Source organism: Doryrhamphus excisus, linkage group LG21 (genome assembly GCF_037039965.1).
Source record: "Doryrhamphus excisus strain RoL-2023G ecotype Guam linkage group LG21, RoL_Dexc_Guam_v1.1, whole genome shotgun sequence".
NCBI lineage: Eukaryota > Metazoa > Chordata > Actinopteri > Syngnathiformes > Syngnathidae > Doryrhamphus > Doryrhamphus excisus.
Window position 1 is genome coordinate 11,994,631 of NC_136377.1, and position 12,991 is coordinate 12,007,621.

General features: G+C 39.2%; 1 protein-coding gene across 4 annotated transcripts in view; it reads left to right on the forward strand.

Moving 5' to 3' along the window:
- The first annotated feature begins 661 nt into the window (after positions 1-661).
- LOC131138340 (transcriptional regulator ATRX-like) overlaps positions 662-12,991 on the forward strand; it is a 34,267-nt gene continuing 21,937 nt past the window's right edge. For all 4 annotated transcript variants that reach the window (XM_078787545.1, XM_078787543.1, XM_078787544.1 and 1 more), the window contains exons 1-10: positions 662-818; positions 3,401-3,492; positions 3,584-3,639; positions 3,868-3,896; positions 3,996-4,117; positions 5,883-5,999; positions 6,090-6,199; positions 7,486-7,553; positions 7,672-9,380; positions 11,498-11,558. In XM_078787545.1, coding sequence (XP_078643671.1) covers positions 811-818; positions 3,401-3,492; positions 3,584-3,639; positions 3,868-3,896; positions 3,996-4,117; positions 5,883-5,999; positions 6,090-6,199; positions 7,486-7,553; positions 7,672-9,380; positions 11,498-11,558 — 2,372 coding nt within the window. In that variant the 5' untranslated portion in view covers positions 662-810. The remainder of the gene's footprint in view (positions 819-3,400; positions 3,493-3,583; positions 3,640-3,867; positions 3,897-3,995; positions 4,118-5,882; positions 6,000-6,089; positions 6,200-7,485; positions 7,554-7,671; positions 9,381-11,497; positions 11,559-12,991) is intronic.

The window sequence follows — 12,991 nt, forward strand, 5'->3', positions numbered from 1 at the left end:
CAACATTTCAGCAACTTTGTGACTTTACCTGCAAATCAGTCAAGTTTCATAAGCCCCCTCCACTGATTTTGCATTAACATTTGCAATAAAAGTGTTATAACACATTCTTTACATTGTTTATTCTATTAAATAGCTGACCATTATCCTGGTTTCTACAACATTTCAGCAACTTTGTGACTTTCAAATGATGATTTCATGTGATGATTTCATATTGTATTATGTATGTCACAGTTTCACACAACTAAACAGACAAATAATACACTGTATGTATTTATGTAATGTGCAATCATGTAATCAATAGCATAGGTCAAAAGAGTCCTAAATGTTGTACGTAAGTGAAAGTACTTGATGAAGTTTGACCAAAGTGCAGCTGTAAAAAGTACAGGTCTGAAAAGTGAAACTAAGTAACTGATGATGCCACACTTTCATGAATCAAAGTGCAAAAATAAAATAAATCAGCATCTTTATGCAGAATTTGCTGTTACTATGACATCACCCCCAAACCAGTTATTATGGAGCATATTTTGTGGTCTTTCCAGCTCACTGCTGACTTTGACTTTGTTTACTCACAGTTACGCGATTTTGTTCTGACAGAAAAAGGGGGACAGCACAGCATGTAGTATTACTCCGACCCAGCAGGTGGCAGTGTTCAACAATTGGACTCAAACCCATTGTAAAAAGAAGAAAGTGCAGCCCAGTGAATTTTCCATTTTGTTGCATGATGCTACGCTTAAATTAAGCACAGTTATGCCATTTATTTGGTATGGTTATAACATAAGGATATAACAGGATCTCCTAAATGTCGCAGCGATGCTAAGGTAAACATTAGAAAACAAGCGCCGTTCACCGCTAGCACACCGCTAGCAACATTGACAAATAGCTAACTTAGCAACATGCTAGGTTAGCTGCATGAGCGAGTGGTCAGTTCTAAAGCCGTTTTCGTTTCGGGACAATGACAATCTAATTGGAGTTAGTAGCTTATTAAAACTATGACCCAACTTCAGACATTTTCACAGAACATTGTTTTCATTGCGCTGTTTAAACCTCGTTTCCATCCGTCGTAGTTTGGAGTGGGTATAATTGGCTATAAAAGTGTATTCGACTTTAAGAAACTAAGCAAACGCTACCGTCGCTTAGCTATCCACACAGTAACAACCAGATGTTTTTATACTTGCATTCAACATAACTACTAACTAAATGTACCATATTTGTCTATTTGTTGGTCTCGAGTAGATACGAGATTGATAAAATGTGTGTGTATTAAAATAGACTACATTTACTTTTGTACGCATTCCTAGTGCACCCGTCTGGAAAAAGCTACCCTGTTAAATTCAAATTTAAATCCAGAATTTCACAGGAACATTGTAGTAGTCAAACTGAATATTTTGTGAAGAAATAATCTGTTTACTCTTTATTTGGTAATGGTAATGGTTTTATTTCATTTGAACATGCATCAGATTACAATTGAATGCATCACATAATCAGTTCACAGTTCCACATGTCCAAAAGGAGTAGGAAGAAGCAAAGCTTATTAAATCCTACCCTCCATCTGGTACTTTTACAATCAGTAACTGTTAGATTTGTTCACTTCCTGCTTTCCATAATACAGTTTTCAGTTTTTTTGTTTTTTAATAATGTACATTATTTATTATTATTTTAATATGAGGTGATATGAGCATCCAATGACATAATGGGTACCATAGTAAGTGTCAATATAGTGATATATATAGCACATCATGACTGGTTCAAGACTCTTCATCCTTGTATTTAGCAAACATCAACTGCTTGTATTGTTTCTTGAATTGGCTCATCGTTGTGCATTGTTTGAGGTCCTTACTCAATCCATTCCATAGTTTGATTCCACATACTGAAATGCTATGGCTTTTTAACGTAGTCCTAGCATATAAGTGTTTCAAATTTAGTTCTTCCCTGAGATCATATTTCTCCTCTCTTGTGGAGAAGTATTGGATGACATTTTTAGCTAATTTGTTGTTTTTAGCCTTATGCATTATTTTAGCTGTTTGAAGATGAACTATATCAGCAAGTTTAAGTATTTGTGATTTTAGAAATAAGGATTAGTATATTCTCTGGAGGCGGCATTATGAATTATCCTTACTGACCTTTTTTGCAGTACATTTAGCGAGTGAATATTGCTTTTATAGTTATTACCCCATATTTCCACACAATAAGTAAGAGCAATAAAGAGTGTGGAGTGATTTCTGATTGAGAACAAATTTTGTTTTGTTCAATACTGATATCAATATTTCTGTCCACCTTATGTTGTATATTTGTAATATGAGGTTTCCAGCTCATATTTTCATCTATTGTGATCCCCAGAAATTTATTTTCGTTCACCCTTTTAATGTCCACACCGTCTATTTGTATTTGCTGGTGCGTATTCTTTCTGCTGTTACCAAACAGTATGATTTTAGTTTTACTTAGGTTCAAGGACAATCTATTATCATCAAACCATCTTTTTAGTGTGACCATTTCTTCTCTGACCTTTCTAACGATTTCGTCTGTACTCCCTCCAGAACAAAAAGCAGTGGTATCATCTGCAAATAATATCAGCTTTAAGTCTTTCGTAACTTTGGAGATATCAGTGATGTACAAGTTGAACAGTTTGGCCCCAGTATTGACCCCTGGGGAACTCCGCACGTAATATATGAACTTGCAGATGTGTATTCTCCTAGCTGTACGTATTGCTTCCTGTCAGCTAAGTAGCTTTTGACCCAGTTTAGAACTAATCCTCTTATTCCGTACCTTTCTAATTTAGTTATTAGGATGTCATGATTGATTGTATGAAAGACTTTTGTCAGATCCATGAATACTGCGACTGCACTCATCCTCTCATATATAACGTTAGTGATTTCCTCCGTAATTTTAATCAGTGGCATGGAGGTAGAAATATTAGCTCTGTATCCATACTGACTTTCTGATAGTAATTCGTTCGCATTAATAAATTTATCCAGCCTGTTGTTGAATAGCTTCTCAATAATTTTGGAGAATTGTGGTAGTGAGTAGAATGGCCGATAGTTTGTAAATTGGTGTTTATCACCATTTTTAAAAATTGGAACAACCTTTGCTGTTTTAATTTCTTGGGGAAATCTTGCTGATGTACATCAGCGGTTCTACGATCTCGTTAACTACCGTTTTTATAGTGTCCATTTTGATTCCATTACAATCAGTTGATGTTTTTGCTTTACAATTTTTGACAATGTCGATGATTTCCTTTTTTGTTACATCTGGCAGAAACATAGAATTGGGATTCCTTTCTATTGTTTCATTCCTTTCCTCGCTTGTCCTTTGTTTCGGAATCCCTTCTTCTAGTTTCAGATTCCAGTATTAAGAATGGATGGATAGTAACCATGACTACCACACTGTTCTCTGTTGCCTATAGCTCTTCGACCAGTAAACTGAATGTACTGGTCAACAAACTGCACGAGTACTTGGCCCATTCCACTCCTGAGGACAGCAACGGCTCAGCTGATGGTAATGGTACAGACAAATCTTGTATCTATGTCATGTAACCAATCTTAACATTTCTCCAACATCTTTGTTGCCTTGTGTTGTTCATTCATAGATGTGACAAACAGGAATGGTTCATTGGGAAATTCAGCTTGTCATGCTACAATGGAGGTAACTGTGTTGTTGTTACACAAACGATCAGTTGTGTTCAAGAGTCAAATTGCATGTTGAGTATGATCAATTTGTACATGTTGGCAGGTACTCTCTGAAAGTACTCTCTGCTGCTCACGTAACCCCCAGGGGGGACCCTGCCCCACTATTTTTGAAGCACTGCACGAAGAAGATTGCAATTGTTACTGTATGATTGTGAAGTAAAAGCGACATTTTCATTCTTTGCAGGCAGCTGCAGACACTAAATGCTCCAAAAGGTGAGCTGGCATTTATTTTAAAATATATACACAAATTACTCATGAGAGGACAGCAGAATTATAAGGCTGTTATTTTTTTTTCTCTCAATGTGATTTCAGAAAACCATCTGTTGTGACAAAGCACTCTGGCCTGGATGAATCGGGTGACTCAAATGATAGCGACAATGTGGATTTCCCGTTCAGTGCAAACGGTCACCCTGATATCACTTGCTTGCCTAAAGGTAGTCTTCCATTTCCACCACTGTTGTCTGAGCTGCTCCATGTAAAATCAAACAGCCGAGACGATTTTTATTTCAACCCAACCACTCATTCCCAAAGACGTACATATACTTCCTTTAGGTTTTTCTTTGCATGAGAGAGACAAACAGGTGATGATGTAACTCCACAATCGGAGAGAGTACTTTTGATGCAGGTTTAAGGCGAAAAAACAGCCACAAAGTGGCAGAAGTGCATTTTATAAAACCTTGGCCTGCATCTTCGCCCTGCAAAAGGGCACTCTGCAGCAACCAGGAAGTGAAAAGGCATCTCGCTGTGTTGCGAGAAGGTTACGCATTGAAGGGAAATTTTAATGCGTGTGCACGTGCGCGCTAACTAACGTAGTTGGTGTTGTATTTGTTGTGGCATCAATGTATACACATTTTGGCTGAATATATATAATACATTTTTTATTTGTATAGCGCTTTTCAAGATACTCAAAGACACTTTACAAAAGAATTAAGTTAAATAGAACAAGTAAATTGGTTAATACACAGTTAAAAAAGCGGGGCGGGGCACAGCAGTCAGATATAAAAGGTTAGACATTAAAAACAGATTTAAAGAGGTGGGTTTTGAGTTGTTTTTTGAAGGTGGGAAGGTCAGGGCAAGCACGGAGTGAGTGGGGCAAAGAGTTCCAGAGAGTGGGGGCAGCGATGGAGAAGGCTCTGGCTCCTTTTGTGTCAAAGTGAAAGTTATGCTTGAAGTGTGTCTTCTCTACTTATGTTAAAGAATGTAAATGATTTTTTCTGATGAAAGATGAGTCTAATCTTTATTTTGGTACATACCATGTGTATATACAGTAAAGTCTCGTTATATCGATATCGGTTAAAACGAATTACTACTTATTACGATACTATTTTCATTTCCCGGCAAATTTCTAGTCTTTTATGATATAATTAGCTCTGTTAGTACGATACCCGGTTATTATGATAATCCGGTTACTACGATGCCCTTTTCATCTCCCGCCAGCCAATTTGGTCTGCTTATATCGATACAAAAGCAGCTTAAATCAATCTTTGCTTAAGGATTTCAATACCAAAAAAGAACACGGCGAACGGCTGCTTCCAGTCAACTTTATTTTTCACACTTCCACCACCAGAGTGCAGCACACACAGCGGAAAACACCCGTCCCTCGCGCCTACCCCTCCGGGTGGCAACACCTTCCCTATCGATAGTTCCGGGGTGAATTATGTCCCGGTAACCGGTAATCACTACAGCGTAAGTTTATTTTTATTTACTGTAGTACAAAATGTATTGTAGTACAAAAGCATGCTAGATACGCAATCCATGAACTCAAGGAGAAAATTACATGCCATATCAAAGATCCGCCCACTTTTAATGCAGTTCGGCGCAGGATCGGATATATGGATAGTCTGGTTATATCGGTATTTTTTCCGACTCCCAAGAATATCGATATAACGAGACTTTACTGTATAGCCCTAGAACACAATATTCTGTGTGCCTTGAAAAATCAGTAAAAATCATCCCAATACGGACGGTACCGAGAGGGACGGCTTTTGAAAAATGGGATCGAATGAGTTAATTAATACCACAATATTCAACGTGCCAAGGGCTAAAATACAACAGTAGGTTATACGCAAAATTGTACAATAACCCAAACAGTATGATGAAACTGAGTCCTACAAAACTGTGGCGTTCGAAAACCGAGGTTGACTGTAATTGAGATATTGTATGTAAACTGTAATGATGAAATTGCTATACTTTGTCTAGGCACCGTTCTGGTCAAACCTGAACCCGTAGATAACGGAAGAGATGACTTCAGAGGTCCAGAGTTTCGCAGTCGCAAAAGTAACGTTTTGCGGAAAGAATTTTCAAGGAGACGTGGAGGTCAGTCAACGTCTAGTTAATTTTTGTTCAACAGCGGAAGCCATTTATTCTGATCACATCTTTGTAGCTAACGGTGGTTTGCTTTCGCAGGAGGTGAACATCTGGGAATTGTCAGTTGCACTGCTTGTGGCCGCCAAGTGAACCACTTCCAGAGAGATTCTCTTTATCGCCACCCAGTTCTAAAAGTACTTATTTGCAAGGTAAGCCTGTGTTGTCAGAAATGCATTCTTTGTAGAGATGCTGAATATTGGCTTTCTCATCAATATCCAATATAATGATATTGTTCAGCACTTCATTACTGATACTGATATTGGCAGCAGCAGCTCTTTTCTCAATGTAAAGGATGAAGACATTATGCTTCTTTTACTGTCATGCCACTGGATGCATTTCACAATTAGACACCGTTTGTACAAAATAAGACAAATTGTGCAATCCATAAACGAAAATCGATATGCTGATATTGTCCAACTTTCGATACTGATATCAGCTGATACCGATATGTGTAACATGACATATCTCCTGTGTTGAAATGAACACGTGTTGTATGCAGCATGATCAGGAAAAAATAATCATGGTGACAAAAATAGCTCATAAGAGTTTAATTTAAGCACTGATATCTATCACGTTCCATGGTTTTCTTGATAATAACCAAAATCACATCAATTTATCAATAATTTACATCAATAGTATAGCATTGTACTGCTAAAAAATGTAAATGTAATTTTTGTATAATAATAAAGGTACCTTTAGTTGTGCCAGGCATTATGAACCCCGCCCCGTTTTTATTCATGTTTTAACTCTGTATTAACGAATGAATGTTGTATTTTGGTGTGTCTTCTACTCTACAGTAAAGTCTTGTTATATCGATATCGGTTATATCGAAGTACTGCTTATTACGATACTATTTTAATTTCCCGGCAAATTTCTAGTCTTTTATGATATAATTAGTTCCGTTAGTACGATACCGCTTAACACGGCGAACGGCTGCTTCCACTCAACTTTATTTTTCATACTTCCACCACTAGAGCACAGCACACACACCAATTCCCGCACTTCCTGGTTCCGTTTGCCGTGTTCTTTTTTGGTATTGAAATCCTTAAGCAAAGATTGATTTAAGCTGCTCGACATTGTTCTATACTATAGAACAATGTCGAGTGCATTATTGCCCACTTTTAATGCAGTTCGGCGCAGGATCGGATATATCGACAGTCCGGTTATATCGATATTTTTTCCGACTCCCAACAATATCGATATAACAAGACTTAACTGTACTTGCTTTTATTCAACTCCATTCTTCTATAAAGTGTCTTTGAGTATTTTGAAAAGCGCGATACAAATAAAATGTATTATTATTATTAAATGAGCAAGAAACTGAAGCAACAAAGCGGTCTAATCATTTTTTCCATGACTGTATATATGGAATTTCAAGTGTATTTCTTATTTAGAATCCACTCTAATTCTTCAGTTATTTTTTTGTTTTTGACAGTCCTGCTACAAATATTACTCAAGTGATGACATCAGCAAGGATTCAGATGGAATGGATGAACAGTGCCGGTGAGATTAAAATTGGAATATAAACATTCTTCTCTTAAAAAAAAAATATATATACGTATGTTTGAGTATTCTACTGTAATTTAACCTCCATTGTTTTCTGTTTTTTTCTCTCATGCAGTTGGTGTGCAGAAGGGGGCAACCTAATCTGCTGTGATTTCTGCAGTAATGCCTTCTGCAAGAAATGCATTCTGAGAAATTTGGGGCGAAAGGAGCTTTCTGGCATCTTAGAGAGCAAGTGGTACTGCTATGTCTGTAACCCGGAGCCCCTTTTTGGCCTTGTGGTGGCGTGCGACAGCGTGCTGGAGAGCATGGAGCAGCTGTGGCAACAGCACCGCAAGAGGAACCGCACAGAACCGGGGAAATCTGAACTGTATGGCATGTTGCCGCTACCTCAGATCATTCCCTTAGCTAAATGGGAACACACGGGCATGGATGCTAGTGTCGTGTTCAACTACAACACCCTACAGGTCTCCAAAGAGATGACCACAAAGGTCAAATATTTAGTGGACTCTACAAACAATGTGAACACAAATTTCATTCAGTTCATGAACACTGTGACAAAGACGAAACAAGCTGAAGGTGTTCGAAGTCTCTATTTGAAGTCTTTTGTGACAGTGGTGAAAGCCTTACGAAAGTGTCTTGCTGCACTAGAAGAAAACCTGAAAGAAGAATTTAGCGACATGGACATCTCCAGCTCATGGGAAAAGTTGCTCAGCGATAATTTTGAGACCCCACCTGCAACTGAAGCAGAGGCGGAGATCACCAGTGACGTATGCTTGAATAACTTGCCAAAGCTGTCTGAAGAATATGTGGAAGAGGACGATTCAGACTGTAAAATCACCACTGATGGGAGAAGCACAAATGAACATGTGGACTCTCCTTCAGAGACAATGGAGCCAGCATCTCCTAGAAGTGGTGTCAACATGACAAAAAAGTTAGTGGTCCAACTTACGCCGATGCCGGTGGAGCAGGAGGCCTGCTCAGATGCTCCGGAAGGGCCAGAAGACACTAAGGAAGACAAGTTTAAAGGAAAAGATGCATCCGGAAGTGAAGAGATGGTCGTCGATGGCAAAACGAGTAAAGACCACCCAAGCACGTCACTCCACATAGAAGAGGAACTTGGAAATCGGCGTTCTCCTCGTGTGAAGACAACGCCTTTGCGTCGTCCCAGCGATGTCAAGGGTAAAACCTCTCACTCCACAGCAGACAGCGAGAGTGACTCAGACCAAGAGGAACCCCATAGCTCAGCTGCTGCCCAAACCACTGAAGAACAAAGCCTAAACCAGGCGAGAGACGACTCGGACTCAGATGAAATCCCTTCTGTGCTTCTTGAGCGAGCAGCCATGACTCAAAGCTCTGATGAACACCAGAGTGATGAAGATGGTGGTCAAGCGTCTACCAAGGTAGCCAAGAAGTGTCTTTTCTGGCTCACAAAGAACACGCCGATATCACCGGAGAGGCTTCGCCGCAAACGTAAGCTGCTGGACCGTTCGCCCGATTCTGACTCCATTGCTAAGGCTCGCCGGGAAAGGGGGACTGATTCCTCTAGTGATGAGCAAGACACGTGCGATAAAATGCAGCACCTTAAAACCCTCAGGTCTATTGGCAAGACTCACCTTGGAAAGGGTGAAACTGAAGGGTTGGCTAGGAAACAGGGGATGGCGCCGACCAGGAAGCCAAAGACCCGTTCTCGCCAGGAAGTGATAGAGACGACGTCGTCATCGAGTGACGACGATGATTCCGGGAGTGACGGGGACGATCAGAAGATGAAACCTATCACAGAATCTATAGCGTTACTGGGACCAGCAGCCTTCCATCAATCATCTGGTGAGTCTGAGAAAGTTAATGGCTAGTTTCCAACTTGCAAAAGTGGTGTCATTTGGGTAAGACAGTAACAAAAATGGCTTAAAACTACTACCTTATTTTCTGGGCTCTAAGTCGCTCCAAAGTATGTCAAATTATATGTTAACACAACACGTTAATACACATTATTCAGCTACAAAATAGCATAAAGAACATACCGGGAGACCGAATAGGCGAAATTAACACAACAAGCCAGCAAGTCCAACAAAACAAGCTCCCGATCTCGTGCCACATTGCTGACTGCACGTTCCCTCATCCACAAGCCACCCTCTCGTGGCTGTCCAGTATAATGGTCATGTCTGTCAGTGTGACTTAACATTGAAATGTTCAACTACAAGGTGTATATGTACAGTAAAGTCTCGTTATATTGATATCGGTTAAAACGAATTACTACTTATTACGATACTATTTTCATTTCCTGGCAAATTTCTAGTCTTTTATGATATAATTAGCGCCGTTAGTACGATACACGGTTATTATGATAATCCGGTTACTAGGATGCCCTTTTCATCTCCCGCCATATAATTTGGTCTGCTTATATCGATACAAAAGCAGCTTAAATCAATCTTTGCTTAAGGATTTCAATACCAAAAAAGAACACGGCGAACGGCTGCTTCCAGTCAACTTTATTTTTCACACTTCCACCACCAGAGTGCAGCACACTCGTCCCTCACGCCTACCCCTCCGGGTGGCAACACCTTCCCTATCGATAGTTCCGGGGTGAATTATGTCCCGGTAACCGGTAATCACTACAGCGTAAGTTTATTTTTATTTACTGTAGTACAAAATGTATTGTAGTACAAAAGCATGCTAGATACGCAATCCATGAACTCAAGGAGAAAATTACATGCCATATCAAAGATCCGCCCACTTTTAATGCAGTTCGGCGCAGGATCGGATATATGGATAGTCCGATTATATCTGTATTTTTTCCGACTCCCGAGAATATCGATATAACGAGACTTTACTGTATGTATATGTGTGTGTGTGTATGTGAATATATGTATACTATGTGTATATACGTATATGTATACACATATGTACATGTACGTATGTGTATATATACATATATATATATATATATATATAATTTGTGTGTGGGTGCATGTTCCATAGAGAACATTTGGGGATGGATTGCAAGGGAAGTTTATAAAAATGGCCATCAGTTCCAGACAGTGGATGCCCTTTGTGAAGTCATCTTCACCACGTGCAGCAATGTTCCCAATAGCCTCCTGGAAACACTCGCATCAAGCATGCCCAAACCAATTTTTGAGTGATTTAACAAGAATAGTGGAGCTAGTCATTACCGAGTTCAACTGAGAAATCTTTTTGTTCTGTTTGAAGAGTTTTTTTCTAATGTTTTGAGCGATGGTCTTAAACTTTTGCTCAGCTGATAAAATGGCCTGTTTCAGTTGTTCAAATGTTCATTTCAATAAATTCCTTTTTCAAAGGGTTTTTTGTCCCACCCCCTTTTTTTTGCATATTATAGCTCTACTTTAAACCTTATTAATATCCAAATGTGTAAAAGGTAAATTGTAACTATTTTTCAATTGGTCTTTTTGGATCAGGTCTGTATAAGTCGCACCAGCCACACTGAAAAAAGTGTCGCTTATAGACCGGAAAATACGGTACTAGAAATGCGATGCGTAGTAATAATAGATTTTATTTATAGAGCACTTTTCAAAAACTCAGACGCGTTACATGGTAAAAGCAATCAAATACATACAGTATTTACAAAATAGCAAAATAACAGTAGAAAGTTACCCAAAAGAGCAGAGTTCAGTCAGGCAACAGTCTCTCAGTCTCTGGCAACAGAGAAGGTTCTGTCCCCCAGGATCGGTGGCTGGTCCTAGGGACAGTCAGGAGAATTGCATCCGGGAAGGGGTGTAGGGGTGGAGCAAGTAAGGCAAGCGCGACGGGGTGAGTAAGAGGATTTTGAATTGAATACTCTTAAGGGATAGGGAGCCAGTGGAAGTTCTGAAACACGGGGTTGAAAGCAAAAGCGCTAGTGTACTCTTTTGCTGTGCCTTGGCAGTATGTCGTAATTTTAGACCTTTATGTTTGTACTGTTTATTTTACAGGAGATGAGGACCAGTCTGGGCCCACCTGGGCAGCAGGGGATGACGACGACCCCGAAAATAGGTATGGTTCTAAAAACCTGGATGTAGAGTGTGTGAAACAACAAAGATTTGGGAGAAAGGCTGCGAGACGCAAACCCTGTGCTCAAACCACCAACTCCCATCCCATCAAGAGTAACTTGCGGTCTTTTCAAATTCGACCAAAACGTAGCTGCAGCAGAGCCTCGGCGATCAAATACACATTTTAATGGTTGAAATCATACGGGCCGTTTTCTAAATGTAAACAATTCTTGTACATTCAAATGTATATCAGTATTATCCTATTGATTGCTTCAGCCGATTAAAGGGAGAAGCTTTGAAAAGCGGAACTGTTTTGCCTTACAGTCTAACCTGTTTATGCACGACAGGTTTCTGTCCTGTGAAAGTATTTTAACTGAATAAGAAGTCCAGCCTGCTGTTTCATGTGGGTACACAATCCACAAAGATGTGTTGTACTGCAGTGAGCAGCACTTTTAACTAATGCAAATGTGATGCAAATACTTTTACTGGTGAAGTATGAAGTTTAAATCTTGCCTGTTTTTTTTTTCCTCCCTGCTCTTATTCACTTAAAAAAGTAACATTTTTGTTACTTAAATCATTTTAAAAATCTCTCAAATTCTATTCTTGTAGTCAAAATTGTTGGCAAGAATAAAACTTAAATGCTTCACCTTCAATATCATTGTTGTTATTTTCTCCTACGCATCAAATCGGAAGTGGGTGATTTCTATTAGTGTTAATTTTGCGTTAATCCCAAATAAGAGTTAGAAATATATATAACTGAATCTAACATCAATATAATATGCAAGGGTCTTAAAGGGACTATTTGCAACTGGCTTGCAACACCACCGCCATTTTTGATTTACAAGACAGTCCACCATTACAAACGAAAATGGACAGAAATTTTCACAAGATAAATGAATGGCGTTTATTGCTGTCCTGTACACACACACACACACACACACATGCCTGCAGTGTGCACATACACAACTTCAGTGTTTTACTGATGTTGCACTTTTGTCTTAGATATAAAAATGTGCATGAAGGGTGTTGTAAACTTTTACACCATCAGCGCTTAGCCACACTGTGGTGTATGTGTGTCTGTTATGTGGGGCGTGGCTTACTTGCTCGGTGTAGGCAGAGGCAGATATAACGCTTGCAAACAGTCCCTTTAAGCCCACTTTCGCTTTTTGTTATTTACCCTTTTGATTACTTTCTCTAGCGTTAAAATGTTTTTCCTCTTTCCAGGCCCTGTTTAAAAAAATTTGGGCCACAAAAATGATCTCTATTTTAACCAAGCTGCCTTTCCATTGGTTTGTGTTGAATACCAGTGTTGAAACTTATATTTTTCACTAGTCTACGACTTATAAAAAGAGTAATAATAATGCATACCTGTGAACCCCAAACTTTTGTGATGGATATAGTCTTATTTCTTACTGCTTTATACCATCTTTGTAGACA